We start from the raw sequence: 27,129 nt of genomic DNA on the forward strand, positions 1-27,129 counted from the left end.
CCGCCCGCCGGGAGGTCGCCGCTCGCCCGCTCCGCCCCCCGCGCTCGCCGCCGCCGCCGCCTCCATTTTCCCTCGGCCCCTCGGGTAAGGCCGCGCCGGGCCCGGCGGGGCGGCGGTGGCGGGGAACGGGGGTCTTTTACCGGGGGAAGGGCGCACTCGCGTTTGTCCCGGCCCGGGCGTCAGTTCCCGACCGGTGCCGCGGCGGCTCCGAGCCCCGGTGAAGGCGGCAGGGACGTCCCCGAGGTTGGTGTCGGGCTGCGCCGCGGGCCCCGGTGCGGGGGTGAAGCGGCGGCGGCCGCCCCGGTGCGGCCTCGGTGGTGGCCGTGGGTGGGGCCGGCGGCAGCAGGAGCCTCCCGGGGCGGCGGGCAGGGCCGGGGAGGCGAGGCGGTGGCCGGAGTCGGGGGCGGCTCCCCCGGGGCCGGGAGGTGCCGCAGCCCCCGCCCGCCGCGGCCGCGGGGTAGCGCTGGCACGGTGGGAAGCGGTGATGGCGTGGCTGTGGGTGTGAGGTGATGGCGTGGCGGAGCATCGGGATGCCTTTCTTGGAGAGGGGGAAAGGGTCTGACCTTCGTTTCTCACCACGCTGGTGGTCCTGGACCCCCCCCACAATGCCGGTGTGATTCCCGGATCTCCGCTCCGCAAGTGTGATTCCCAGGCCACTGCGTTGGGCTTTCCAAACTTCTGGCGATGTTCTCCCTGAAAAGCCAAGGGCCTGGGGAAAGCCCTTTTGGGTTTAATAAATGACTAAAAGGTGGCAAACGATTGGTGGTCACGGGGGAGTGAGGTTATTGTGGAGTTTCACAGTCATCTCCTGTGCTCTTTTTTTTTTTTCGGAATACGATGATGTGGAGAAGGAAGGTTACTCCTAAATTATTTAGGATAACTAAACTGTGGGGAGTTGCAGAGACCAGATAATACCAGGTGGGAGTGGTGGTGTGGTAAATGAGATATGGCAGAAGGTGTAAGGAAGATAACAAACACCACAAAACTGGCCCTACATCAGCTCTTGTAATTCAGGGAAGAGCAGTAGGTGTCTGAGCAATTGCTTCTTTTAAAACAACTTCAACACCCCGTTGTAGCCTGAGAGGGATATTTTGAAATTACTTTAAAGGAGGAGAGAATGAAATAGAAAACATTGTCATGCTGCTGAGTAAGTGGTTGGCAGTTTGTGCCCTGGCAATTCTGGTTAGACCATCCCAAAAGGGGAGCGCTGGAAGAGGCAGGGGCAGGAGCAGAGCAGGTTTTTGGGTAATCAAAGCCCTCATGCCCTCACCTTAGGGGAGAAGCTTGCTGACAGGAGATACGATCCAGGTGCGTGAAGTCATGGGCAGGTCAGAGAAAGCGAGGAGGGAGCATCAGTTTTCTGTTTCTGACCGGAAATTATGATGCAGCAGGGCTAAAATAAACAGGCGGATGTGCTTTTTCACACAACATGCTATTAAATGTGTCACCCTGCCACAGGACGTGCTGCCACCTGATAGCATCGGGGGCGGTGGGACCGACGGGAGCATTAAAACCAACAAAGCAGGTATGGGAAGTTCCTGAGCTCTGGTGGCTGCCTGGACTTTCCTTGTCCCCAGTCATCACTTCCCCCTGTGTTCCACCAAGCAGGGGTGGGAGTGTCCGGTTTAGATGCCAACTTCAGAAATCTGTAAAACAGCTTTAAAAGCTAAATATGAAGTTATGTATTGCCGATGTCAGGGCTGTCATCAGAAGTCCATGTGGATACCAGAGTGCCTCTGAGGAAGAGCTCAGCATCGAGGGGGTGCCTGTGAGGGTGGTTCCTCATGGTGTGAGTGCCTTGCAGTGCTTCACAGGGATGTTTTTGTTAGGCTCTTAAGCTTCAAATTAAAAGATGCCAAGATGATTTTGTCTGAGTTTTGTGGTGGAACGCAGCCTTAAGATCCTTACTTAGTTATTAGTGTTAAATCCACATGTTCCAACTCAACTATAGCTTGGTTTTGTTTTTTTTTTATTTTAAGAAAACCAATACTGATTTCACTGAGAGCTTCAGGGGGTGAAACAGTGGCATTATCTTTGCAGTTCATTTGTGTTTTTCCTAGTCAGACATTTGTTGTCAGTCTTGAACTCCTGTGGATGCACTTGGACTGTGCTAAAATTAATTTCACGAGCATTTAATTGACAAAATTAATAGATTTGGCTTCCTGAGGCTCTGCATTTTGAGTTGAGTTCCCCAGCTCTCTTATTGTCACAGAGCTTTCTGAATCCTCTGCAGTTTGGCTCTTTGAAGTGTGGCCATGAGAACTGAGCGAGATGTTCAGTGGTGACTTCGGCAGTGTGGTTCCATGGATCTGTGTGATCCTAAATGGACTGTGAGTTGAACCATGAAGTGCCAGAGGTTAGAACCATCCCTGCCCAAGCCCTCTCTCCCCCCCGCAAAAAACCTCACAGAACCAGTATTAATGTGGGATTGATGTCATTTCTCCCACAAAGGACGGTCTTTGCTGCACCCATGATGTCCTAAAGCCGAGGTGAGCACTTGGCTTTGCTGGTTTGTGTATTCACACTGCTGTCCTGAGGTTGATTGCTGAATAATAAGTATTTCTTGCTCTGAGGGCACTGCTTGCTTATTCTGTGAGCACCACTGAAGTCTCCTGCCTTAGGTGGCATCCTTGTAGCTGGGAGAGTATTGGATGTTTCTGCTTTCTCTCACTCCACACCTGCTCAGTCTGTGAAGCTCGTGAGGGACTCTGCAGTTCCCAATGTCCTGAGTAGCCAGCAGATATCTGGATGTGTGAATGATTTCTGAAATCCTTAGGTTCTCACAAAGCAGCACTTGTCCTAAGGGCCCTGCCTCACCTCACGGAGCCTGCAGCCGATGTCCATCCTGGTCCTGACCTGATCAGAACTCAACGGTCCCAGTTAAAAGGAGCTTGTGGACTCTGGATCAGTGCCACTGTGCCCTTGAGCTGAGCAAAGTGCAGACACTCCTGATCAAAACAGCTGGGCTGGCCCAACACTCCTTGGTCCAGAGTCTTTAAACCTCCTCAGGTCTCTCCCTGTGTGACCACACCAAGTTCTGTCTGTGCACCTCTGCTCACTTCCCTGGCTTGTTCTGTTTCAAATTAAGGCCTCCCTGGCACAGAGGATGGGAGAGGCACCTTTAATCCATGTCTGCTTCAACATCTTGCTTCTGTTTTCCATGCTAAGTGACATCCCTGCTGTCCTGAGATGAATTTCTCTGTAGCTGAAAGCACCCGGGTTTGTGGGTGGTTGGCTTGTGTGGAACCTGCTTGGCTGGATCATTTAAATAAGATGGCTTTCTCAAGTCCCATTTGTTCGCTGTGTCCAGACAAATTTGAGTTGACATGGAGTGAAATTGCCAGGAAATTTTAGAACAAGTGATGAGGAAGAAAGTTGGAATCGTGGGCTGAACACTTCACTGGCAGAGAATGGTGAAATTGGATGTGGTGCTTTGATGAGATGAGTTTGTGTATTGATCATGGGCAGGAGAAAAACGAGGTTATTAGACTTGGAAATGCTCTAGGGAAAGCCACTCAGCCTGCAGGTTTGTGTATGTTAATGCACCCTGGTGAATACCTGTAGCAGGAGATTGGTGAGGAAGTGTGAAGTTGGCAGAATATTCATACACAGGCAGGTAAACGGAATCGCTGTTGCTCTACTGTGTGTAGTCACACGATTCATCAGTGGCATTTGCATCAGGAACACACATTTAACTGGCATCAGTGCTGCCCTCTGAGGCATTGTTTCTGAGAGGGATGCTTAAATACAAGTGTGTGACTTCTAAAGTGTCCTCTTGAGGATAGGGATCCCACACTGAACCAGAGCAGCCACGTCCTGTCTGGATGCAGAGCAGTAGCCTTGGCCTGCTGTGATTTCTGCCTGTCTGGAGCATCCTGCGTTGGCCACAGCCATGTATTCTGCAGCCAAGGAGTATGAGCTGCTCTCCACTCATGTCTGAAATCTGGCAGAGGTCTTTCCCTCATCTTTGTTGTGGGTTTTCTTTAATGAGATACGGATGACACGTTCCTTCAGAGCTGCTCGTATTTTAAGACTTAAAAGATCATCCAAGATCAGCCTTGCACCTTTTAACTCTAACTGAGCACTAAGTCCCTGTTTTTCTCCCAAGTTGTTGTGTTTGTGCAGCAGATGTGTGGATCTCAGGGCAGAACAAGAAATCCTGCACACGAGAAGTGTCATGGCAAAGCCTTGATCAGGTTGTCCCATATGGGACTGATTTCCTTCGGCGGGTTGTTTGCAGTGGGGAAATGATTATGGGAATATTTTGAAGTGTGTTTGTTTAGGTATCATTCCCTGCCATACAGAATTCTTTTCTCATCTTTTTTTTCCTCTGTTGTTTTTGCGTGTTTGTGTGTTGAATTACGTCAGATGTAATTTAACATGGAGGTTTTTGCTTTAGATCTGACACCTCTGAGCTGCTTGTACCTTCCCAAAGGCATGTACTTCTTCCTGGGCTGGCATTTTCATCCTCACAGCCGTTTGAGGAGTTGATTTGGTTTTCCTCATAGCTGAGTCTTGCAAGCTTCAGTTGTTTTGATATACGTAAAAAGGAGATTTAAAAACTTCCTTTGAAAATTTCAGAAATATCAATGAGTTTGTAACCACCAGAAGTGGAAGGCTCAGAGAAACAGAACTTGGCAAACACTTTCCTTTGTGCCAAGCTTGATTTATATTGTTTCCAGAAACCCCAGTTGGGAAAAGCATCAAACAAAAGGTTCTGGATATAGAAAATGCGCTGGTTTTGTAGTTTTCTTGTTGCTTCCTCAGCGCTGGATTGAGGCCCCTGGCATGGGATATCCTGGCTCTGGCTTGTGGGTAGCCCCAAACCCCCAGCCCCAACCCAGGACCCCCAGACCTCTCTCCAGTTTGCTCCATGGGCTCTGCAGAGTCTCACTCACAGCCGGCGATCGCAGCTCAGTTGAGGCCCTTTTCAGGGTCACTCTGGCTTCATCAACTGAGCCAGGATTAATCGTATTAAGATCCTAATTAGTTGGGCCGTGTGCCTGACATGGTGCAGCATCAGTGGGAGCCTTCCCAGCGCGTGGGAGGGTGTGGATGGGATGAAGGCTCTGGCTGCGTGCGTGTTTCAGCCGCAGGAGCCGCGAGTGTTGCTGTGGCAGCTCCTGCCCTCCTCACCCAGACACGGGTTGGCAGGAGCTGGCAGCTCTTGGCTGCTGCTTTCTCCTGCCTAATCTCTGGTGACAGGGATGTCCAGGCAAGGTGGACACTGGGTAATTCAGGGCCTCTGTAGCTAATTTGAAATGCTTCTTGCTTTAGCTGCCTTCTCTCCAAAACCTGAAGGGGGAAGTGCTGGCGTTCTGCTTGCTCAGCCGATGCCAGGGATGTTTCCTCTTTCCCCAGCTGCTGTGTGAGAGGCTGCAGCCATGTCTGACTTCGTGGAGAGTGAAGCAGAGGAGTCGGAGGAGGAGTACAACCAGGATGGGGAGGTTGTACCCAGAGTGACCAAGAAGTTTGTAGAGGAAGATGAGGATGGTGAGTTTGCTGAATTGTCTGTGTTTGTTGCTGTTCTGTTCTGCATCCTGTGACTCTGCAGATGGAGCAATAACTGGGCTATAATAGCAGGGCCATCTGTAGTCAATAATCTCAGCTGTTTGAATGCTTCCTTTCTTCCGAGTGCTCCAAGAGGTTTTTGTAATTGGCAATAAAATATATGCTACTTCACCCCCGTGGGACTTGCAGTCACACAGTTTGGTAGTAAATGGTAAAAGCTGAAGAATTCTTCCAGTGTGACCACTCCACCTGTTCCCTCTGCAGAGAGAGCACGAGACAAGAAGTGGGGATCTGGCAGGAGCAGCTGGCTGGGTTCCGTGTCAGTAAAAGTGTTCAGTTAAAACTCTGTGTGGATGGTGTGGAGGAAGATGCTCCTTGCACAGAGCCAGGTCTCAGTGGATAAGCAGTAAGTGTCTAACACGTGCTGCTCTCCATCCCAGATGAGGAAGAGGAGGAGCTGAACCTCGATGATCAGGATGAGCAGGGGAACCTGAAAGGATTCATTAACGACGATGACGATGAGGAAGAGGAGGAGGAAGCCAGTGACTCTGGAGACTCAGAGGATGATGTTGGGCACAAAAAGAGAAAGCGCAGTAAGTTTTGTGATGATTGTTACTAGTAGGTGTAATGCTGGCAGAGAGCATCCTCTGCCCTGGGTGTCTGCATGAGCTGGGTAAGCTGTGCCCTTTTGGGCTTAGTGCATTCCCAGATTAGTAAAGGGAGAGTGTAACTGATCTCTGCTCTCTTCTTCAGCTTTTGATGACCGCCTGGAGGATGATGACTTCGACCTCATTGAAGAAAACTTGGGCGTTAAAGTCAAAAGAGTGAGTTGTGTTCCCATGCTGCAGTTAATGGCGTGGTGTGTTTTAGCACAGAGGAGGGTGGGCTCCAGCCTGGCGTGAGCAGACAGTGCCTCCCATTAGCTCCTGCCCTCTGGGAAAGGGAGAGCTGAGAGCTTGAAGGAAGCAGGATCTCTCCTTGCCCAAGCAACTGGGACCTGGCTGCCTGGAGTTTGCAAAGCACTTTTTTCTGGTTCCCAAAGTCTGTTGTGCTCCTCCCTTTCCACCTCTTCAGGACAGTCTCATCTTCCATTCCTGTGTGGTGCTAACCTCAAGGTCAGCACAGGCTGTTACAGACTCTAAAGCTCTTTCTGTCACATTAGAGTCACATCAGCCAGGCCAGCACTGGTGGTGACAGCACACAAGTGGCACAGGCACACCTCCTGAGGGGGTGGCTCTTCTGCCCTGTGTGCCTGTGACGTGCTGGGCTCCATCCTGCTCCCTCTCAGGTGCCTGCAGAGGAAGTGCAGTGCTGAGCCAGGAATTGTGAGCACTAGCAGGACATTTTTCTTGCAGCAAAAATTCAGGCGTGTGCGAAAAATGTCTGATGATGAGGACGATGAAGCAGAAGATTATGGAAAGGAAGAGCATGAGAAGGAAGCCATTGCTGAAGAAATCTTTCAAGATGGTGAAGGCGAGGAAGGAGGGGAAGCTGTGGAAGCTCCTGTTGCTGCACAGGAAGAGGAGGAGGAGGAGGAGGAAGATGAATCTGGTGAGTGTGGGTGCTCAGTTACATACAAAGTTTGTCCTAGGATTAAAGCACAGGAACAAAGTTCAGGCTTTCTGTGAGCTAGCAGTGTCCAAAAGCTGTGACCTTGTCGTGGCAAAGCTCTTGTTGGTCTGATTAGTACAATTCTTAGAATTAAACATTTCTGGGTGACAGGTTTCGTTTGTCTGAACCACTTCGTGCAGGAGCACGTTTTGTGTGCTGAGGTCTTGAACACCTCCCCTAAGCTGCCTCAAAAATGAAAATGCTTCAGAGGAAGGCACGCAAGGCACTGTTTAGTACCTCATAGCACAGTGCATGCCTGCCCTACCCCTTCAGCATCAGCCTGTCACTGCTGCTATTACCATACCAAAAACGTTTCAAGAATTCTTTCCACTGTCCAAAGCAGCCAGGCCTTTCCTGACTGTATTTTCAGTGCACTGAGCTGCAACTAATTGCCAAATGGCTTTGCCTGTGTCTGGAAGTTTGTTCCAGCTTGTTACTGTGGTTCAGGCTCCTGGACTGTGTGAGATTGGTGTAGGAGATGCTGTGGGGAGCTGGGCAGACTGACAGCCAGCAGCAGCCTAAGTCTGTGGTGGAGGCTCACAGTTGCACTGGCTGAGCTTTGTCAGAGGTACCAGTTCTATATCCAAGTTCCCTGACCACTGAATTGCTTCTCAATGTCCAGACATTGATGACTTCATTGTGGATGATGATGGACAACCTCTGAAGAAGCCAAAATGGAGAAAGAAGCTTCCAGGATACACAGACGCGTAAGTATTGATTGGAAGTTGGCCTGGAGCCTTGAAAATGCTGCTCAGCTCACTCGGTTCTTGCAACTGCAGAGTGATTCAGCTTGTGGTTGGATTCTGCTGGTCTTTTTCCCAGAAGAAACCTGGTAAATTTAGACATAGAGCTTTTAGTGTGTGATTTCTCAAATGTGTGACTCCTTCTTTTTTCCCCTGGATTTTTTTAAAGGGATACCAAAACCAGGCCCTTAAGAGAAATATTTGCAGTAAAGCTCAGTTTGGACCTGTCCATGATTTTTTAGCCTGGGTGGGAAACTGAAGCTTAGATTTGGGCACCCCTGGCCTTCTCTGTGTGGCTGTAAAGATGTTCTGTGAACCACACTGTGGGGCTGAACAACAGGGGTTTTTTTGTCTTCCAGTGCTTTGCAGGAAGCCCAGGAAATCTTTGGTGTGGACTTTGACTACGATGAATTTGAGAAGTACAACGAGTACGATGAGGAGATGGAGGAGGAGTATGAATATGAGGATGAGGAAACCGAAGGGGAGACCCGTGTGCGGCCCAAAAAGACGACCAAGAAGCGCGTCAGTCGCCGCAGCATCTTCGAGATGTACGAGCCCAGTGAGCTGGAGAGCAGCCACCTCACGGACCAGGACAACGAGATCCGCATGACAGACATGCCTGAGAGGTTCCAGGTGAGGGAAGGGACTGCAGCTCTGCAGGCAGAAAGCATTTTGGCTCCCAGGCCTGGGACATGCAGGCTGGCTGGATTTTGGAATCTCTTTTTCCTTCTTGGACGACCCTACCTGTCAAATGTACAGGCTAAAACTGCGTTCAGGCGTATCTGTGACTTCGGAGCTGTTGGACCTGTGTGAGTCTGGGTTTAGCTTCAGTCACAGCTTCCCTGTGGCCACTGGGTGCCAGTGTTGCACTGCTGAAGTGCAGGGTTTGGGCTCTGCTGAGGTGGCTTTGTGCTGGATGATGGTAGGAATCCCTTGAGCTGGACATATGGAAAGCAGGATGCAGTGCCAGAGAAGGCTTGGGAAGGTTTCTAGCCTACCTGTGTGCCAGCCAACACATAACTGCTGTAACCCACTTCACTCAGAGTGATGGGACTTACACTGCTCTCCATACAAAGTGCTATTTGTGCTGTGAGGAATCCCTCTGGTGTCTCATATTTTTGTCTTAATTTTACCCTGTATTCAGATTTTCACTGAATAATCCATCTCCCTTTAGTGTATTAGTGTATGTTAGTATAACTCTGTGCAGAGGTTTGTTGCCCTTCTCGGTTTTCCAAAGGACCTTTTTTCCCAATCCAGTCTGTGCCAAAGAAGGGAGGGAATGCTGTCTGTAATGTCTTCTGGCTGTAGGTGGCCTGTTCGCACATTTGTCATCTTCATGGATGTCAGTGGTGATTAGAGCAGCACCTCTGAAAGAGAAGTGGCTGAGACTGAGTGCCCAGAGAGGCTTTGGAGCTGCTTTATGTTCTGTTACTCTGTGGCTGCAGCAAGAAAAGTGGTAGCAGGGCACAGATAGATTGGAACAGAGGATGTAACTGCAGAAAATTTGGGAGTCTGGCGGGAAGTGGAGATATCCTCCCTTGATTTTCACAGCAGACTTTGCACCATTGCAGGCCTTTCCACAAGCCTTTGACAGGATTGTAGCTGCCTTTATCTAGTGTAAAGCTGATGCAGTTTCCTGTGTGCTCAGAAGGTGCAGACATTGAAGTGATATCCTTGGCACCCCGTAGGTGGGGGGTCCCCAGAGGTAACCTGCAGCTCAAACCAATGATTTCCAGGCTTCTTGGAAACGTGGCAGTGCAAGCCCTGGTGCTGCACGTGCCTCTGCTCATGCTGTTGTCTCTTCCCAGCTGAGATCCATCCCGGTGAAGAGTGCTGAAGATGATGAGCTGGAGGAAGAAGCTGACTGGATTTACAGGAATGCATTTGCAACGCCCACCATCTCCTTGCAGGTAAAGGACTGTGCTTGGGATTTGTTCCCAGGCACATTCCCTGCTGATAGGAATGTGGTGCCCAGTACCACCTTCATTTCTGGTTTTGAGCAGGTCATTTAACATGTGTGTCTTCCTTTTTGCATCCATGAAACAGGACAAAAAGGAACACAAAGAAGTTGAAAGAACCACAGTTTCTCAGCCTTAACTTGGGGCTGCTCTTTTAGGGGGTCAGCTCAGGAACAGAGTGAACACCATGTGTTTCTCCTTTTTAGGAGAGTTCTGACTACCTTGACCGTGGACAAGCCAGCAGCTTCAGCCGCAAGGGGCCCAGCACCATCCAGAAGATTAAAGAAGCCCTGAATTTCATGAGAAATCAGCATTTTGAGGTAATCTGCAACTTTTCTTCATTACCAAGGTCTGTCTCCTTATCCTGACAGGATTAGCAGGGCTGCTGGAAACATTTAGGGCACATAGAAAGGGCTGAGATCCCTGGTTGCCTCTCCTGTGACAAAGTGATGCTCCTTCGGGAACTGCAACTCGTCCTATGTGAGCTGTGGCAATGCAGGTTTTTAAGGCCTGTTTGACAGAGCTGCTGTCATTGTCTTTCCCTAATTCTGGACAAATTGAGGCTGAATGAGGTGAGGGAATTTCTCTTGAGCCTTGCTTGGTCCATCCAGTCTGTTTTCTGAGGTGTTGCCTGATGTTGCAGAAGTTTTTTGGCCTTTGTGATGTATTCTTTGGTGGAGTAAGAGCTTGCCTCATTAGCTTGTTCTCCCACATGGAACAGAAGCTCTGTCTGGGCTCCTGGCTGCCAGGAACAGCCCAGTGTCCTGCACAGGGGTGATGAGTTTCATTTCTGACCCAGGTGCCGTTCATCGCCTTCTACAGGAAGGAGTATGTGGAGCCAGAGCTGCACATCAACGACCTGTGGAGGGTCTGGCAGTGGGATGAGAAGGTGAGGGTTACTTTCATTTCTGGTTGTCCCATCCATCTTTGTCTTCCCACCTGATACTTTCAGCAGAATTCATTTTGGCCATGTTTGGGTTTTTTACCCATGTCTTTTTGCATGTTTGCTGACACGTGGTGGTAAAGGGATATCTGACAAAATAGTATTCAAAAAAAATCCTTCCCCTTCACTGAGTTCCTTTTGTGCAGTGCAGGTTGTTTCTCTACTATCAGATCCAAACCTTGTTGGTTTTTTCTTTTTTTTTTTGGTTTTTTTCTGTTAATATCTTTGAGATGACACCTGCCACATGTCACATTTGGCTTTGGCTGTGGATGAAAATTTTAATGATTATTTTTATATGACAAATATCCCAAAATGCTGGAAGTCCCTGTTTGGGAAGGGAGGAGACAGGTGACACACTGCAATGGGGTGTTTCACTGGAATTCTTTTGTTCTCATGTCAGTGGACCCAGCTGAAGATCCGCAAGCAGAACCTGACACGACTGTTTGAGAAGATGCAGGCCTACCAGTATGAACAAATCTCTGCTGACCCAGACAAGCCCTTGGCTGATGGAATAAGGGCCCTGGATACTACTGACATGGAGAGGTAGAGTGCCAGGACTTTTACATTCATCCTAAAATGACTTAAAATGTGCATTGAATTACCCAAACAGCACAAGCACTCTGGCTACTGCAGAGCACCAACAAAGCCAGTAATGAGAAATACTTAAAATTCTTTTGCAACATGAGTCCAAGGGCTCCTCTGCTGCCTAACCTGAGTCAGAGCAGGTTCCTTGAGTGCTCTGAGCATGGCCCAGCTGCAGGCAGGGTGTAATGTGCTGGTTTTCTGTAGGCTGAAGGACGTGCAGTCCATGGATGAGCTGAAGGATGTGTACAATCACTTCCTGCTGTACTATGGCAGAGACATCCCCAAGATGCAGAACGCTGCCAAGGCCGCTCGCAAAAAGCAGAAGCGTATCCGGGAGGATGGTGAAGAGGAGGAAGGTTTGTCTCCCCACGTTTGATAGTTTTCTCCTTGTGGGCTGCTTGAAAACCCTGGTTCAAAAGAGCAGGGTGAAGGTTTGGTGAAAAGCCCATGTGTTTGCACAGAGCATCTCTGCTGGTCATTTCTGTCTCAAGTTAGTCCCAGGTCTTTCAGGCACCTCTGAAAATGTTTAGGGTTTGCCACACAAGGTGCTTTCCAATGGAACATGAATGCCACCTCTTGTGTCAGGGATCAGCAAGCAAGAACCAGCCATCTTGATGTGTGTTTTAATGTGCAACCCAGAGATACTCCTATTAAAACTGAACATAGTGACACTGAAGATAGTGTTTCCAGGGTCTTTTTCCAACCCTGAATAATTTTAAGGCCACTGTGACCTTCGAGGTGCCTTTGTGGGATTTAGGGGCTCTGTTGCACGGTGTAGGTTGTGTTTTATCTCTTTATTGTGCTTCTGACGTGCTCCAGCTGTCTGGATGCCTTTCTAATGTATCCTTCCTACAGGTGAAGGGGAGGATGCAGAGGATGATGAGCAGAAGGGGCCTGAGCTGAAGCAGGCTTCCCGAAGGGATATGTACACCATCTGCCAGGCAGCTGGGCTGGGTAAGGCTCTGCTCTGTCCTGCTGAGCATGCAGTGGCCTGGCCCACGTGCTCTGCTGGATGCTGTGACTTACCTGTGCAAGGAAGACTGGTAATTTTGCTCACTATTGGCTTGCAATACCCTTGTCCTCATTGCTTTTTTGGTTTTTTTTTTCTTTTACCAGATGGTCTGGCTAAGAAATTTGGTCTGACACCTGAGCAGTTTGGAGAGAATCTCCGAGACAGTTACCAGCGTCACGAGACAGAGCAGTTCCCTGCAGAGCCCCTGGAGCTGGCCAAGGATTATGTGTGTAGGTCAGTGTGTGGGGGTCTCTGTGGAGTTACTGTGGATGTAATGCAAGTGAGGGGATCTGGGGACATTTTTCTAAGCCTTCACGTTGCATTTTTGCTTGTAGTCAATTCCCAAGCCCAGAAGCTGTGCTGGAAGGAGCTCGGTACATGGTGGCTTTGCAGATCGCCAGGGAGCCCTTGGTCAGACAGGTCCTGAGACAGACTTTCCAAGAACGAGCTAAAATCAACATTTCACCAACCAAAAAGGGGAAGAAGGTAAGGAAGGGAGCTCTGACTCCATGGCTGAATTCAGGGAAGGATCTAAATAGCACACAAATGCTTGTTCTCCTGTGTCAGTGGCAACTCTGAAAAAATCTCAGAGCAGCACTGAGCTGGGTTGTAGAGCCCAGCTCAGCAGCATGCTGCATTTTTAGTCTCAGCATTTTACCAGATGAGATGTTGCCTTCAATTATTGGAACAGTCTCTGTTTCTCTGGGACTGGGAAGCAATTCCACTGTGTCCTGCTGGGGAAGGAAATGCAGACTGGCAGGCATAGGGCTGAGGGAGTATTGAATAAAAACCATTGTCTGCTGTGGCATACAGAAGGGTCTTTCTTCATGAATGCCCTGTGTGCATGCTGACTGTCTCTCCTCTTTCCCAGGATATTGATGAAGCCCACTATGCCTATTCCTTTAAATACATGAAGAACAAACCTGTGAAGGAGCTGCGAGATGACCAGTTCCTGAAAATGAGCCTGGCAGAGGACGAGGCACTGCTCACCATAGATATCAGCATTGACATGAAAGGAGTGGAGGGGTGAGTTCCCACTGGCTGTGCCATCCCTGACATGGCACAGCTCATTCATCCAGTGCTGCTGTGCTCTTAGAGCTCCTCTGTAACCCAAACTACTTCTGCAAGTCATGGCCTCAGTCAGTTTCCTGCACCTCAAAGTCAAGCAGCCTTTCAAGATTCTTTTATTGTCTTGTTGAAAACTTTAGCAGACATCTGTCTTCCTCACTTGAAGGCAAGCTCTTAAACCTTTGGGATTTTTGTGGAAGATGGAGCTTGTTTCCCAACCAACTTGGTTCCCTTCCCTGCACATCTGAGTGGCCACACTGTGCAATATGGGTGTGCTGGGGTGTCTGAGGTCTGTCTACAGCATCTCTTCTGCAGCTAAAGCAGCATTTGATGGGAGGGTTGGCTCTTCCCTAATTTTTTTCAAGCAGCTACCTGAATCTGAGGTGCTGCTACTGCATCCCTGTGCAGGAACCTGCCAGTGATGGTGTCCATGCAGGTGTTTGGAGTCTTTCTGTATCTCCTCTTGTCCTTTCTTGCAGTTATGGCAGTGACCAGACATACTTTGAGGAAATCAAGCAGTTCTATTACCGGGATGAGTTCAGCCACCAGGTGCAGGAGTGGAATCGGCAGCGCACCATGGCCATCGAGCGCTCCCTCAACCAGTTCCTCTACGTGCAGATGGCCAAAGAGTTAAAGAACAAGCTGTTGGTGGAGGCCAAGGAGTACGTCCTCAAGGTGAGATGGGGCACAGGTTTGAGACAGAGCTGGGCTTGCAAATGCTGACGTTTCTGGGGATAGCTGCTGACAGGTCATCCACAGGTTCTTGGGAAGGAGGAGGAGGCGGGGATTGAGTCTGGTTTGACTTCAGCTCCAGAGAAGGGCTATGCCAAGGCCCTTGCAGTGGATTTTCTCACTCCTCTTTGTCCTTTCTCTGCTCTCCCAGGCTTGCAGCCGCAAACTGTACAACTGGCTAAAGGTTGCTGCGTACAGGCCAGATCAGCAAGTGGAGGAAGACGATGATTTCATGGATGAAAACCAAGGGAAAGGGATCCGGGTGCTGGGCATTGCTTTTTCATCAGCCAGGTAGGAGGCAGGGAGTGGCCTCTGTATGTATGTCCAGCTTTAGCAGTCCTCCATGTCTGAGTGATCTCTGTTTGACAGGGACCACCCCGTGTTTTGTGCCCTCGTTAATGGCGAGGGTGAGGTGACAGATTTCCTCCGACTGCCACATTTCACAAAGAGAAGGAATGCCTGGCGTGAGGAAGAGAGGGAAAAGAAGGTGAGCCTTGGTGCAGCTGTCACTGAGATGAACGTAGGTAGCTCAGGACAAAAACCCTCTAGCTTTTCTACTCTGATTTTCTACTTTGCTTTCCAGGCCCAGGATATTGAAACCTTGAAAAAATTCCTCCTGAACAAGAAGCCTCACGTGGTGACAATTGCAGGCGAGAACAGGTCAGTCTTTGTGTTCCTTCCACTTCCCAGTCTCTTTGCAATCCTTTCCTTGTGTCTGTCTACATTTTACTGTCTCCAGGACCCAGCTCTGTGCTCTCCCCTCAGTCCCTTCGGCTGTCTCTCCCTAGGGATGCTCAGATGCTGATGGAGGATGTGAAGAGAATTGTTCATGAGCTGGACCAAGGGCAGCAGCTGTCCTCGATCGGAGTGGAGCTGGTGGACAATGAACTGGCCATCCTCTACATGAACAGCAAGAAGTCTGAGGTGAACTTTCTGCTACTCTAGCTCTCCCTTAGTTTGTTGCTCATTCGTGCTGTGTCATCCTCCATTTGTTGTGCTGGCCTTACATCATCCTCTGTCTCGTATGATCCATCTGGACAGTCACATACTGATCTTTGGATCAAGGCAAAACATCTTAGGCTTCCCTGAAGCGATCAGCACCAGCAGATGCACAAAGTGGATATTGATGTAGTTGGAAATCAGTGAGATTGTTCCATTACTGATTGCATTAAGAGTTCGTGGGAGCCTTTGACCTCAGCTTTCTTTGCCCTGAGTACCAAGTGCTTCTTTGCTCCAGTCCCTGTCTGATGTGTCTTTGCTGCTTGTGGTACAAAGTGTGGAAACGCCACGAGGGTTTTGCCTGATTCTGTGTCCTGTTGCAGAATGAATTCCGGGATTACCCCCCTCTGCTGCGTCAGGCCGTGTCCCTCGCTCGCCGCATCCAGGACCCCCTCGTTGAGTTCGCCCAGGTCTGCAGCTCTGATGAGGATATTCTCTGCCTGAAACTCCACCCTCTGCAGGTAAATTTTCCTTGGGCAAGGGAGATCCTTCTCCGCAAGAGAAAGGAGCCTGTGAGGGTTTGCTTTCAAAGAAAAGGTTTCCAAGTTAAACTTGTGCAAGTTCTGCCTGTTCTGTGCCATATTCAGGCTACACAGCACCTTTCTTTCTGTTTTTTTTCCCTTTGCTTCTTCCTTATCAGCCTTTAGGCTGTTCTCAGGGGTAACTGAGGTGCAACACAGCTCCTGGGAGCCAGTGTGTTGTGTTTGGCTCATGGCAGAGGGTTGCACAGATCCATCTTTTCCAGGGCTAACACCTCTTCTCTCTGCCAGGAGCACGTGGTGAAGGAGGAGCTGCTGAACGCGCTCTACTGCGAATTCATCAACCGTGTGAACGAGGTGGGGGTGGATGTGAACAGGGCCATTGCTCACCCCCACAGCCAGGCTTTGCTGCAGTACGTGTGTGGCCTGGGACCACGCAAAGGCACTCACCTGCTGAAGGTAAGGAGGCTTCTTGGCCCTGCCTACAAAAACAGCACGTCACCAAGACTGTGTGAGTGCTCAGGAGGTGACTCAGGGTCCCGTGTGCCAGGTGCAGCTGACAGCTCTGTTGATGTGTGTTTTTACCTCGCTGTGCCTCACCCCGAAGCTACACGTGGACTTGTGTCCTTGACAGACCCAAACAGCTCAGCAGATCCGTCAATCCCAGCCAGCTCCCAAACCCACAGGAATGGATGTGCTGTCAGAGCGTCAAGACACCTCCACAGTGTAGAAAACACGAGGCAAAAAGCCAGCGCTTTTCCTGAGAGTTGGAGCCGTGATGATGTGGAATCATCATCTTTCACACAGTGTTGAGGCACTGGCAGGGAGCAACAACTTAAAGAGTTGTGATGGGCGTGTGTCAGATGCTTTAAACACTGCAGTGTGCTGTGTGAATCGTCAGCTTTTTTCCCAGAGAATCACAATGGTTTGGGTTGGAAGGGACCTTAAATATGTAATTCCAACCCTTGGCCATGGGCATGGATACCTTCCACTAAAGCAGGTTACTCAGAGCCCCATCCAGCCTGGCTTTGAACAACTTCCAGGGATAGGAAGTCCACAGCCTCTGTGGGCAATCTTGTGTTTGAATAGCAGGGTTTATGCTCTTGCCTCTCTCAAGGTTTATATTCTTGCCTTTCTCTGCAGATCTTAAAACAAAACAACACCCGTCTGGAGAACAGGACCCAGCTGGTTACGATGTGTCACATGGGACCCAAAGTGTTCATCAACTGTGCTGGCTTCATCAAAATTGACACAGCATCACTGGGTGATAGGTGGGTATTGGGTTGTATTTGATGTCCTATGGGGTATGGAGTTAGTGTGAGTGACAGGCTGAAGCAGTGACCTTCCCTGAGTCAGTGTTCCCCAGAGTTTCTGTGTGGCCCCTCTGACTTTTAGCCAAGTTCAGGTATTGCTGGTTATTAATCTGATTCTTAAGGGCAGCTGCACTTGCACAGCAGCAGTGTGAGCTGCAGAACATGAATTATATGGCTTACTCTGGGGTGAAAGACCCTTTGTGGTCAAGAGGAACTAAACTAAAACCAGTTGTTCCCTAAAATAGTTGTCATGCAGTTGTCAGTAACCCATGGGCACTTCAGCTTAGTTTCTGCCTGGTCCTTCTGTGACAGTATTTTATTTTTCTAAAGTTTCAACCTTGAGAAATAACTCAGCAATTTGGCTTCCTCTTAAACCAGTAGCAATACTGGGACTTTTATGGAGCATTAAGTTACTGGTGACTGCACGAGAGGGGTTTTGAGGACAGCTGTGACCTTGTTTCTGAACCTCTGACTGCTTTGCACAAAGGGTCACTTACTGGAAAGGTGCTTTCTCCAGGGTTTTTTGTCTTTGAAAAGCAATCTGAGAAAGGACACCTGGCTGAATCCCTGCATTGAGTGATCCAACCCCGCTAGATCCCTTGATTCTTGAAGGATACAAATCCCAGAGACGCCAGGGGCAAAGTGTAGCCCATCCAAGCAGCTCGATGGCAATACTGAATTTGTATGAGGAGAGAAACTGCAGGGAGCTGTGTGCTTGTAGAGCAGCTGTAGTACGTAGGGATCAAATCCACCCAGCATCCAAAATGCCTGGCTGTATCTTTGGAGCTGCAGACTGGAGTTTGCCAGGTCTTGCCTTGGCTCCTGTTGGCTTAGCAATGAATAATTCATAGTGTCCTTTTTGGAGCTCTTTGTTCCATGGAGGGCAGGGGTGGTGCTCAACATTGTGCTTGATCATTGAGCTGCAGGAACAGCTGGAACCCTCAGAGCCCTGATCTGAGCATTGGTTTTGTTTCAGCACTGATTCCTACATTGAAGTCCTAGATGGCTCTAGGGTCCATCCTGAAACCTATGAATGGGCAAGGAAAATGGCAGTGGATGCCCTGGAATATGATGAGTCAGCTGAGGATGCAAATCCTGCAGGAGCTCTGGAGGAGATCCTGGAAAACCCCGAGCGCCTGAAAGACCTGGATCTTGATGCCTTTGCTGAAGAACTGGAAAGACAGGTGTATTGGGGATTCCTGGTGCTGAAAAACAGAGGAGAAGCTCTGCTGCCCAGCTGGCATTCTCATGTTTTATAGCTGGTGACCCTTTATCCTTTTTAGGAGCTGGGCATTAGCTGTGCTGTCGTAAAATGTATAAACAGCCGTGATGAGCAGTCAGTGTCTGACAATGGCATGTAGTAAATGCTTGCAGAAAGTACACTTGGGGCAGGAGACAGTAATTAGACCATTTAAGCTCTTCTCCATTAATTTTTTTCTAAATATGTTTGTCCTTTTGACCTCCTCAACATCCTGTGACTGAGTTTCACCATTTGTAGGTACCTGCTGCATTCCACTTCTTTAAATTTGCTGTTTGATAAGTTCCTTGAGTTCTTCCATAACTGACACTGGGTTCCCTACTGACCTTCTTCCTGCTTCTCATGCCTTTATAACCCCTGAATCCCACACAGGGCTACGGTGACAAGCACATCACTTTGTATGACATTCGAGCTGAGCTAAGCTGCAGATACAAGGACCTGAGAACCCCGTACCGTTCTCCCAACACAGAGGAGGTCTTCAATATGCTGACCAAAGAAACTCCAGAGACATTTTACATAGGTACATCCCTGTCCACATCCCTGCTTTCTGTCCTCCTAAGTTGACACAGGATGTGTGAAGGTGGGCAGAGGGATCTTAGTGAGCATGATGCTGGGACAGTGCTGTGGTGGAATGTGAAGCAGCTTGTCAGGTACCTGGGTGGTCTCCTAAAACCTCCATGCATGAATAACAACCTTAGGTAGAGGAAACTGCCCAGCTCTGCAGTTCTTCAGTCTTTCCTTCCCCTCTCCCATCACCCCACAGGTAAAATGATCATCTGCAACGTGACTGGGATTGCCCACAGGCGCCCACAGGGAGAGAGCTACGACCAGGCAATACGGAACGACGAAACTGGCCTTTGGCAGTGCCCTTTCTGCCAGCAGGACAACTTCCCAGAGCTCAGTGAGGTGGGGCTGCTTCTCCTGACAGGCCTGCCTTTGTCAGGAGCCTGCTAGCAGCAGGCTGGAGTGTTGTGTAGGGTTCTTGGGAGAAAAGGTATTAGAGCCAAAATTGCATCCACAGTGGCCCAGGATCCCGAGCTCTGATGTGGCCTTTGGCTGTAAATAAAATCTGTTGCACTTCTGACTAATTGCTTCAGTATAGATTTGACAGATGTTTTATGGCTACATTATGGATTTTAGAGTGAAATGGACCTGGGGCTAAGCTGAGCAGTTCTTTGCAGATACATAAAGCATTCTTGTTTGTGGTCTGGGATTGTGTTCTACGCAGAGAAATTGCCCGTGACACTGAGAACAGAAGGCTGTGCCACCTTCTCAATTTTAAGAACTTATCTGGACCACCTGCTGCTTAATGCAGCTGTACTTTAGGTCCCTTCTAAACACTGAATTCCAGCCTGGGTAATCCCTGACTTTAAACCCCTATAGTGTTCATTAGAGACCAGCCCTGGCTGCAGGCTGGTGTTCAGGGTCTAAAAACGTTCTGACCTTCCTGGTTGCAATGTCCCATAAGCTGAGCAGAACTGGAGGAGGAAGATTGCATTACTGGGTGGCATTTGTTGCAGTCCTCTGTCCCCTGCCCTTCTACAAGTCTCTGTTGGCTGCACCACTTCGCTGACACAGCTTTTGGACTTGTTTTGAATATGAACTGCTGGGGCTATTTTGTTTCCATGCTGAATGATTTATTTACTTTTGCCTTGCTCAAGGTTTGGAACCATTTTGACAGCGGTTCCTGCCCGGGTCAGGCTATTGGAGTGAAGACACGTCTGGATAATGGTGTTGCTGGCTTCATCCCAACAAAATTTCTTAGTGACAAGGTGGTCAAGAGGCCAGAAGAAAGGGTGAAGGTATGAAAACAATGGATTTTCACACCCCCAGCATGAGCTGGAAGAACCTGGAGCCAATACCAAAGACTCAGAGTTTGGTTAATAACACTGTTGTTAAATGACTTTTCTGACCTTATTTTCACGTAAGGACTTTAAATCAGCAGGAAGTTCAGGTTCTGGTTAGTGTCCTTGTCCCACAGTGCAAATCTCCCTTGGCAGCTGGTGAGACCCTGTTAATCAGTTAACACGTTGTGCTGCAGGAGGATTTATTGTTGTCTGGCTGAAGTCTGGGTTTAGGAGACCAGAAGGCATTCTAATGCAGAGCTGCCTCTTGTTTCTGGCTTTCTAAAGGGTTCACAGAACTGCTTTTGGACAGGCAAGGGTCATTTTCCCTCTTACAGCTTCTTCTTCCCTCTCCATTAATTTGTGGAGGTCATCAGAGTTACTGGTCCTGCTCAGGACAGGGATTGGGGTTCTGAAAGAAATGGAATAACACTTTTTTATCACATAATAAAATAGTGGTTTAACGTCTTTGCTGTCTTTTGGGGTTCCCAACAGCCTGTGCAGGTGATGGTAATCCTGTAAGCTCAGAGGTCTCAGCATTTCTTTAAAGAGTTATTAATTAACTTCATCATGGTCAACTGAACTAAGACATTGCAGTTTTTGTGGGGGGATTTTCTGTCTCACGTTTTATTAGAGCAGTCCTTTGAGTGTCTGCTTCTGAACAGACTTAACTGCCTTCTTGCACATCTTGAAGTTCAGTTTTGCTGCTCCCATTGTGAAAGGTACTTGAAATAGAAAAGGTGATTGTCCTCACCCTCCAGACTTGCAGTTTCCTGTGTGGTGTGGGTCATAGGTAGTAGATGTGCTGGAGAACTGCCCATTTTTCCTTTAATCTCCTTTGGTTCTGATAATTTTTGGGATTAGTTGACTTTCAGTTCATGCAGAAAGATCACTTTTAAAGGTTGTATCAGTCTGAAGGAGGTGAGGTGATTGGTACCTCCTCAGTGTCAGCGGGATCCCACGTGGATTGTTCTGTAGCACAGGGATTCTGGTATATCTGCCGAACCTGCTGCTCACTTTGGCCTGCACCTCCTCTGCAGGTGGGAATGACTGTCCACTGCCGGATCATGAAGATTGACATTGAGAAATTCAGTGCAGACCTGACCTGCAGGACCTCAGACCTGATGGACAAGAACAATGAGTGGAAACTGCCCAAAGACACCTACTACGACTTCGACTCTGAAGCAGCGGATCACAAACAGGAAGAAGACATGAAAAGAAAGCAGCAGAGGACAAGTGAGTCTCTTAATTTCTCTCTCCCTTGTAATTCCAGCCTTCCCAGGCTGCTTCAGGACAATCAGCACTATTAGATACGGTTGCATTAAAGCACTTCCTCTAGAAGGCTGAACGTTCCCGTTGTTCTCCAGCGTACATCAAGAGGGTGATTGCTCACCCATCATTCCACAACATCAGCTTCAAGCAAGCAGAGAAGATGATGGAGACCATGGACCAAGGGGATGTGATTATTCGGCCCAGCAGCAAAGGGGAGAACCATCTGACTGTCACCTGGAAGGTCAATGATGGCATTTACCAGCACGTGGATGTCCGAGAAGAGGGCAAGGAGAATGCCTTCAGCCTGGGCTCCATGCTCTGGATTAACACAGAGGTAAAGCCTTGCAGAGCATGCCTGGGAAGGGGAAGGACCTATCTGACAGGTTGACACAGCCTTTCTGTCCTTGCAGCTGCTTTCACACTCTACACTCTTAGAGAGTAACTTCCAACACATTCTCTGGATCTTTAGACAATACTTGTCTCTGGTTTTTTTCCTCAAGCCTTGCTGTGCAGAGTGTATGACTAAATACACCCTAAATACCTCTTTAAATGTGTTCCTTCAAAGGAGTTTGAAGACCTGGATGAAATTGTTGCTCGTTATGTCCAGCCAATGGCTTCTTTTGCCAGAGACCTGTTGAACCACAAATACTACCAGGACTGCAATGGTGGAGACAAGAAGGTAAGACTGTCCCAGGATGTGGTAGCTCCTCAGGAAGATATCCATAGGCTCTGTGTGTTGCTGAAAATGTGGGCTCCCCTGGAGCACTTATCTTCTTTCTCTCTTTAATTAGAAGCTGGAAGAGCTGCTGATAAAGACCAAGAAAGAGAAGCCAACATTTATTCCATACTTTATCAGTGCCTGTAAAGATCTACCTGGTAAATTCCTCTTGGGATATCAGCCTCGAGGCAAACCAAGGTAAGAGAGTGGCAAGCCCAGCATCTGCACTGAGTACTGCCAGTACCAAACCTCAGCTGACTGCTGCCAGTTTTTCTTCCAGCTCTGTCAGAATTCCTGTAAATCACACCTCCTCTTTCCCAGGATTTGGCCTCCTGACAGTGGAGGACCCAATTCTAGCAGTAAATCTCACCCAGGAGACTCCCATGTTTCTTAACCATCTGGCTACCACTGTGCTGTGGGTGTCACAGGACTGTAGGCAGGGAATGATGGATTTTTCATGGAAAGGCAGGGTATTTTGGAGCAACTGTTTGAAGATAAAAGTGTCTTGGGTAGATCTGTCTGTTCATTATCAGTACAGCCATTGGCTGTGGTTTTAGTCCATGCCTGTCCTGACTGTTCACCTGTCAGTGAGTGACTGAAGCAGCCTGTGATGTGTTGTGGTCTCCCTGCTCCTCCCAGGATAGAGTATGTGACAGTAACACCAGAGGGATTCCGCTACCGGGGCCAAGTCTTCCCTACTGTGAATGGACTTTTCCGATGGTTTAAGGATCATTATCAGGACCCTGTTCCAGGTAAGCAGCCTAAAACTTGAGTGCCTCAGCTGTTTGTTTATCACACATCATCAGGGACAGTTATTAAAGGACAGTTCCGTCGTCTTTGTCCCTAAAATGTGTCCTAGGATTTTTCTATATGTGGGAAGTTTCAAAGCAACGTTCCAAGTGTTTGGTTCCATGGACCCACTGAGAGCTCTCCTGAGAGTTAATCTTTCAGCCAAGTGGGCTGTGCAGCAAAACATGGACCAGTCCCTTTCCTCTCCCTTGTCTCCCCCACCATACAACCCAGCACACACCATTCCCTGGTGGCAAACCATCGTGCCAGAACCAGCGTTCCCTCCATTTTTTCAAATCCCAAGTTTCAGGTTTCTCTCTTCCAGGAGAGTTAATCTAGCTCTTGGTTGGTATTTTGTACAGGTATTACCCCCAGCAGTAGCAGTCGGACCAGGACTCCAGCCTCCATTAATGCTACTCCAGCTAACATCAACCTGGCAGGTCAGTGCAGGCCATTCCCGGCTGGAATTGGGATGTCAGCTGCTCCTCCAGGCTCCACTTTTCCTAATGCAATGTGTCTCCCTTGCAGACCTGACGCGTGCAGTGAACGCTCTGCCACAGAACATGACCTCCCAGATGTTCAGTGCCATCGCTGCTGTGACAGGCCAGGGACAGAACCCAAATGCCACCCCGGCACAGTGGGGCTCCAGCCAGTACGGCTACGGAGGCAGCGGAGGCGGCAGCAGCGCCTACCACGTAAGTGTCACTTAAATTGCCACGGGCTTCTCCCTGCTGCTAGAAACCACTGGGAGCCTGTAAGGAATCCCTCATTGCCTGGGGTCCCCAAATCCTGGTTTTGTCCCCCTGGTGCTGCACGGGCTGGATTCTTGAACCAGGTTTCCTCTTGCCTCGCGTGAGTGGAGAAAGGAGGCGCGTAACACAGCCCTGCTCCGGGGGGAGTTGGAGCAAGGACTGGCCCCCCCCCCCCCAAGGAATGTGGCAGGGTGGAGAGGTGGGATCCAGCGGTGAGGGCACACAACCTTCTGATTGTGCCCCTGAATTGGCAACGTGAGCTGCCAGCGGAGGAGATTAGCTGGGAAAGTATGCGCTGAGTTTGCAGGGCTTTTCAGCTCAGCGCTAATCTCCAAGCTGCACCGGTGGGGAACACCTCAGCCTGACCCAACACCCAGGGGCTTTGCAGGGAGTAAGATGGAATTGGACAGTTTTGGCTCATGCTGAAGCCTTCCTGCATGTGTGCCTGCTCTCAGCCCACTCTGCAAGCTCCCAGCTTGACACCAAGGCGAATTCCAGCTGCGGAAGGACTGAGGAGCCTGGCTACAAAGAACACACCCAGCTGTTGTACCCAAAGAGGAGATGCTGCAAGACAAGGCTTGCAGGGAGGAGTGCTCCTCCTTCAGAGCACCTTGGGAGGCTTTCAGGAAGTTTGGCACAGTAAATGCCGAGCTGGGGATAGGCAGGGACTGTGGATAACCAGATGTGTTAATCATCAAGACATCTGAAAAAAAGGGGAGGTGAACACCGGCAGGCAAAGACGCTAAGCTCTCCATGGGACAAGCAGCCAGCTGGCTTGGGATGTGGGAGGGAGCCATCCTGGGAGCTGCTGCACCTTCTCTGCAGCCTGCAGGGGAAGAATTTATCTGTTCTTCGTGCCCACTGCAGGATGTCATTGCTGCTGGCTTGCCCCAAGTGTCTCTTGTGCCCCTTGCCTTTGCTTGGCTCGAGCATCTCCCCTTGGGGTGAACAAGGAGGGCAGGCTGTGCTGAATGTGCTGTGCTCAGCAGGGCTGGGGGCACACAGTGAGGGTGGGCACCCTCCTGGGCGAGCAGGGCAGTGCAGAGCCCCCGCAGCCTAGCAGGGTCCACCCTCTGTCCCCTGACAGCCTCTGTTCTCTGCAGGTCTTCACGACTCCAGCACAGCAGCCGGTGGCCACCCCTCTGATGACCCCCAGCTACTCCTACACTACTCCCAGCCAGCCCATCACCACGCCCCAGTACCAGCTCCAGGCCAACACCACACCCCAGTCCACCCAGTCTCAGGCACAGTCGCAGCCATCGTCCAGCTCCAGGCAGAGGCAGCAGCCAAAGTGAGTAGCTCCGGGTGTTTGTATCCATGTCCTGTCTCGGTTGCTTTTCATGATTTTTGTAGGAACAGCATGGTGGGGAGGGAGGGAGGGAGGGCAGGGAAGCTCTCCTGTCCCGTCTCACTTTGTCCCCGTGTCCTTGCAGGACCAACAGCCACGCTGCCATCGACTGGGGCAAGATGGCCGAGCAGTGGCTGCAGGAGAAGGAGGCTGAGCGGAGGAAACAGAAGCAGAGGTTGACCCCTCGCCCGTCTCCCAGCCCCATGATCGAGAGCACGCCCATGTCCATCGCCGGGGACGCCACGCCTCTCCTGGATGAGATGGATCGATAGGACCTGACACCCGACACCTCTGCTCCCTTCTCCAAGGAAGGGGGAAGGAGAGGGAACAATTGGAAGCGACTTCCCTTCGCTTAGACACATAACTCCTGTTTTATACGTCATGGGATGGTGGGAAATGACTCTTGGTGATGTGCACCTGAGCGAGAGAATAGACTTGGCAGGGCTGGTTAAAAAATATATACTATATATAAGAAAAATATATCATAGAAAGGAACACTGCATCGGCCTCTGCATTCCAGGCTCTGGTTTTGAGGCACCTTGGAAACTTAGCAAAGCAAACTTGAGGTCAAAGGAGCCTGTCCTTATACATGCACAGCACTCTGCTTTCACCCCAAAGACTGGGAAGCAAACGGAGCTGAAAGTGCATCGCCCTGGAGTGAGCCTGTTTCCTTTGGATTCTCCCAACCCCTGTGACTGTCACTTCCCCTCGTCCCAAGACCACAAAGCAAAGTCGTGGGGGTCGTGACAAACGAACCAGAGTTCTCACAAAGTTCCTGTTGTTGTTTGCTCCATGTTTTCATGTGTGACAGGCTCAGCAGAGCCTGTGCCAACCCCAGCTGTGTCTGGAGCGGTCCAGCACAGCGGCTCGGGGTCTTACTGGAGATGCAGCTGTTGTACCAAAGGCTTGCTCTCTCCTCTGGCTTCTTTTGGAACAATATTTATTTAGTTTTGATTTTTTTTTTTTTTTTAATCAAACTGCGAAATAAAGCGCCAGCCTACGGCAGCTTCCCCGAGACAGACACGTGGGATAAAGCACCATGGAGCAGCCTGGAGTGCATGGCCTCCTCCTCTGTACCTGCTTCCCCTGCCCAGCTGTAACCAAGAGGGGTGAATAAATAGTGTTTTTACTGAATGCTAGCTCAGAGGTTTTCTGCCTGCACCCTGCCCTCTTCCCCCTTAGGATTTGCTCAGAGCAGAGTTGCGTGGCAGGAGTCGCTGCTCCTTCTTCCTTTGTTGCTTGGCGTTGCCCTCTGTGTGCTGGAAGTTCCGAAGAGAAGCCGATTTCTGTTGTTAAAGAATAATGCACCATATGGAGACATCACACCGACATCGGGGCACCTCCCTGTGGTGTTGGATAGGGAGAGGCAGTGGGAGGGCTCGGATAACGTGGGTAACTTGTGTCAGAAAGAGCTCAGTGCGGTGTCCCTGAGGGATTGCCAGCGACGGGAGAGACATTTCTGAGAGGAAAAGTTCCTGCTGCACACACTTTCCCCTCTCCTGCTTTGTTAGTAGGGATTTTCTATGGAAGCAGAGTCTTTGTTCCTTCCCAGTGCTCCTGGTCAGCCTCCTTTGCTAGGAAATGAGCAGGAACAGCAGACCTTAGGAAACAAAGGTCTTCTTTGCATGTAAATGCTCCCGAAGAATGGCAGCGACCCGGGAGACAAAGCAAAGCTCTTTGCACAGAAAAATGCAGGTCCTGGCTTCAATGCCATCCCCTCTGCAGTGCTGGGGGGCTGACAGGGTCCTGTTCTTCCCAAAGCCACCCAGGCCAGGGGGGAGAACCGTGGACTGGAGCCCACAGCTCCGAGGTTGCAGGTGGATGAACCTGGCGCTATTTTCTTATTTTGTGAGACTGTACTATGGGAAATTTGCCTGGGAGCAGCTCCTTACTGGTTGGACCTGGAAGGGGGGGCTAGTTGTGTGTTGTTGCCTCCTTTCTGGCTGTCTTTGTTTTTAGTTTTCCCTTGCTGTCAATAAAAGTTCTACTTTTGGGAAGCTTGTCCGCATGCCCCGCGTCTGTCCATGCTTCCTGCCGGGATGCCGTGGCTGCCACAGGGGCTTTGCACCCAGAGAGGAAGCAGTGCCTCCCTCCACCCCTTGGTATTCCCCCCTGGACTCGTGTGATCCGCTTATTTCAGGGATTTGGGGTTGCACCGCACGCTCCTCAGCGTGGGGTTTGCTGTCTGCTCGAC

At 49.9% G+C, this 27,129-nt stretch overlaps 1 protein-coding gene across 3 annotated transcripts; it reads left to right on the forward strand.

Moving 5' to 3' along the window:
* Positions 1-26,932, forward strand: SUPT6H (SPT6 homolog, histone chaperone and transcription elongation factor). 3 transcript variants are annotated; one of them, XM_042026186.1, is made up of 37 exons: positions 1-84; positions 5,362-5,493; positions 5,952-6,104; positions 6,265-6,335; positions 6,867-7,062; positions 7,745-7,829; positions 8,225-8,498; positions 9,674-9,775; positions 10,030-10,143; positions 10,623-10,712; positions 11,167-11,309; positions 11,556-11,707; positions 12,207-12,305; positions 12,468-12,597; positions 12,699-12,849; positions 13,235-13,389; positions 13,911-14,106; positions 14,315-14,454; positions 14,533-14,650; positions 14,747-14,823; positions 14,952-15,087; positions 15,486-15,623; positions 15,933-16,100; positions 16,785-16,912; positions 17,931-18,138; positions 18,585-18,732; positions 18,976-19,118; positions 19,874-20,014; positions 21,097-21,292; positions 21,424-21,662; positions 21,894-22,007; positions 22,120-22,244; positions 22,686-22,798; positions 23,198-23,275; positions 23,364-23,530; positions 24,691-24,878; positions 25,021-26,932. In XM_042026186.1, the coding sequence occupies exons 2-37, from the start codon at positions 5,385-5,387 to the stop codon at positions 25,205-25,207; spliced, it is 5,172 nt and encodes a 1,723-aa protein (XP_041882120.1). In that variant the 5' UTR covers positions 1-84; positions 5,362-5,384; the 3' UTR covers positions 25,208-26,932. The 3 variants fall into 3 exon arrangements, with proteins under 3 accessions (XP_041882120.1, XP_041882119.1, XP_041882121.1); XM_042026185.1 differs by lacking the exon at positions 1-84 and adding an exon at positions 134-243; XM_042026187.1 differs by lacking the exon at positions 1-84 and adding an exon at positions 1,502-1,525.
* Positions 26,933-27,129: the final 197 nt, after the last annotated feature.

This window comes from Corvus kubaryi, unplaced genomic scaffold (assembly GCF_017639235.1).
Source record: "Corvus kubaryi isolate FWS band 111438036 unplaced genomic scaffold, C.kubaryi_AGA036_p1.0 37284, whole genome shotgun sequence".
Classification (NCBI taxonomy): Eukaryota; Metazoa; Chordata; class Aves; order Passeriformes; family Corvidae; genus Corvus; species Corvus kubaryi.

Excerpts from the sequence above, each read along its gene's own strand:
- SUPT6H (XM_042026186.1), top strand. The coding sequence starts at position 5,385 with ATGTCTGACTTCGTGGAGAGTGAAGCAGAGGAGTCGGAGGAGGAGTAC. Across the intron at positions 5,494-5,951 it reads TGTAGAGGAAGATGAGGATG|ATGAGGAAGAGGAGGAGCTG; the intron begins GTGAGTTTGCTG and ends TCTCCATCCCAG. Across the intron at positions 19,119-19,873 it reads ACTTCCCAGAGCTCAGTGAG|GTTTGGAACCATTTTGACAG; the intron begins GTGGGGCTGCTT and ends GCCTTGCTCAAG.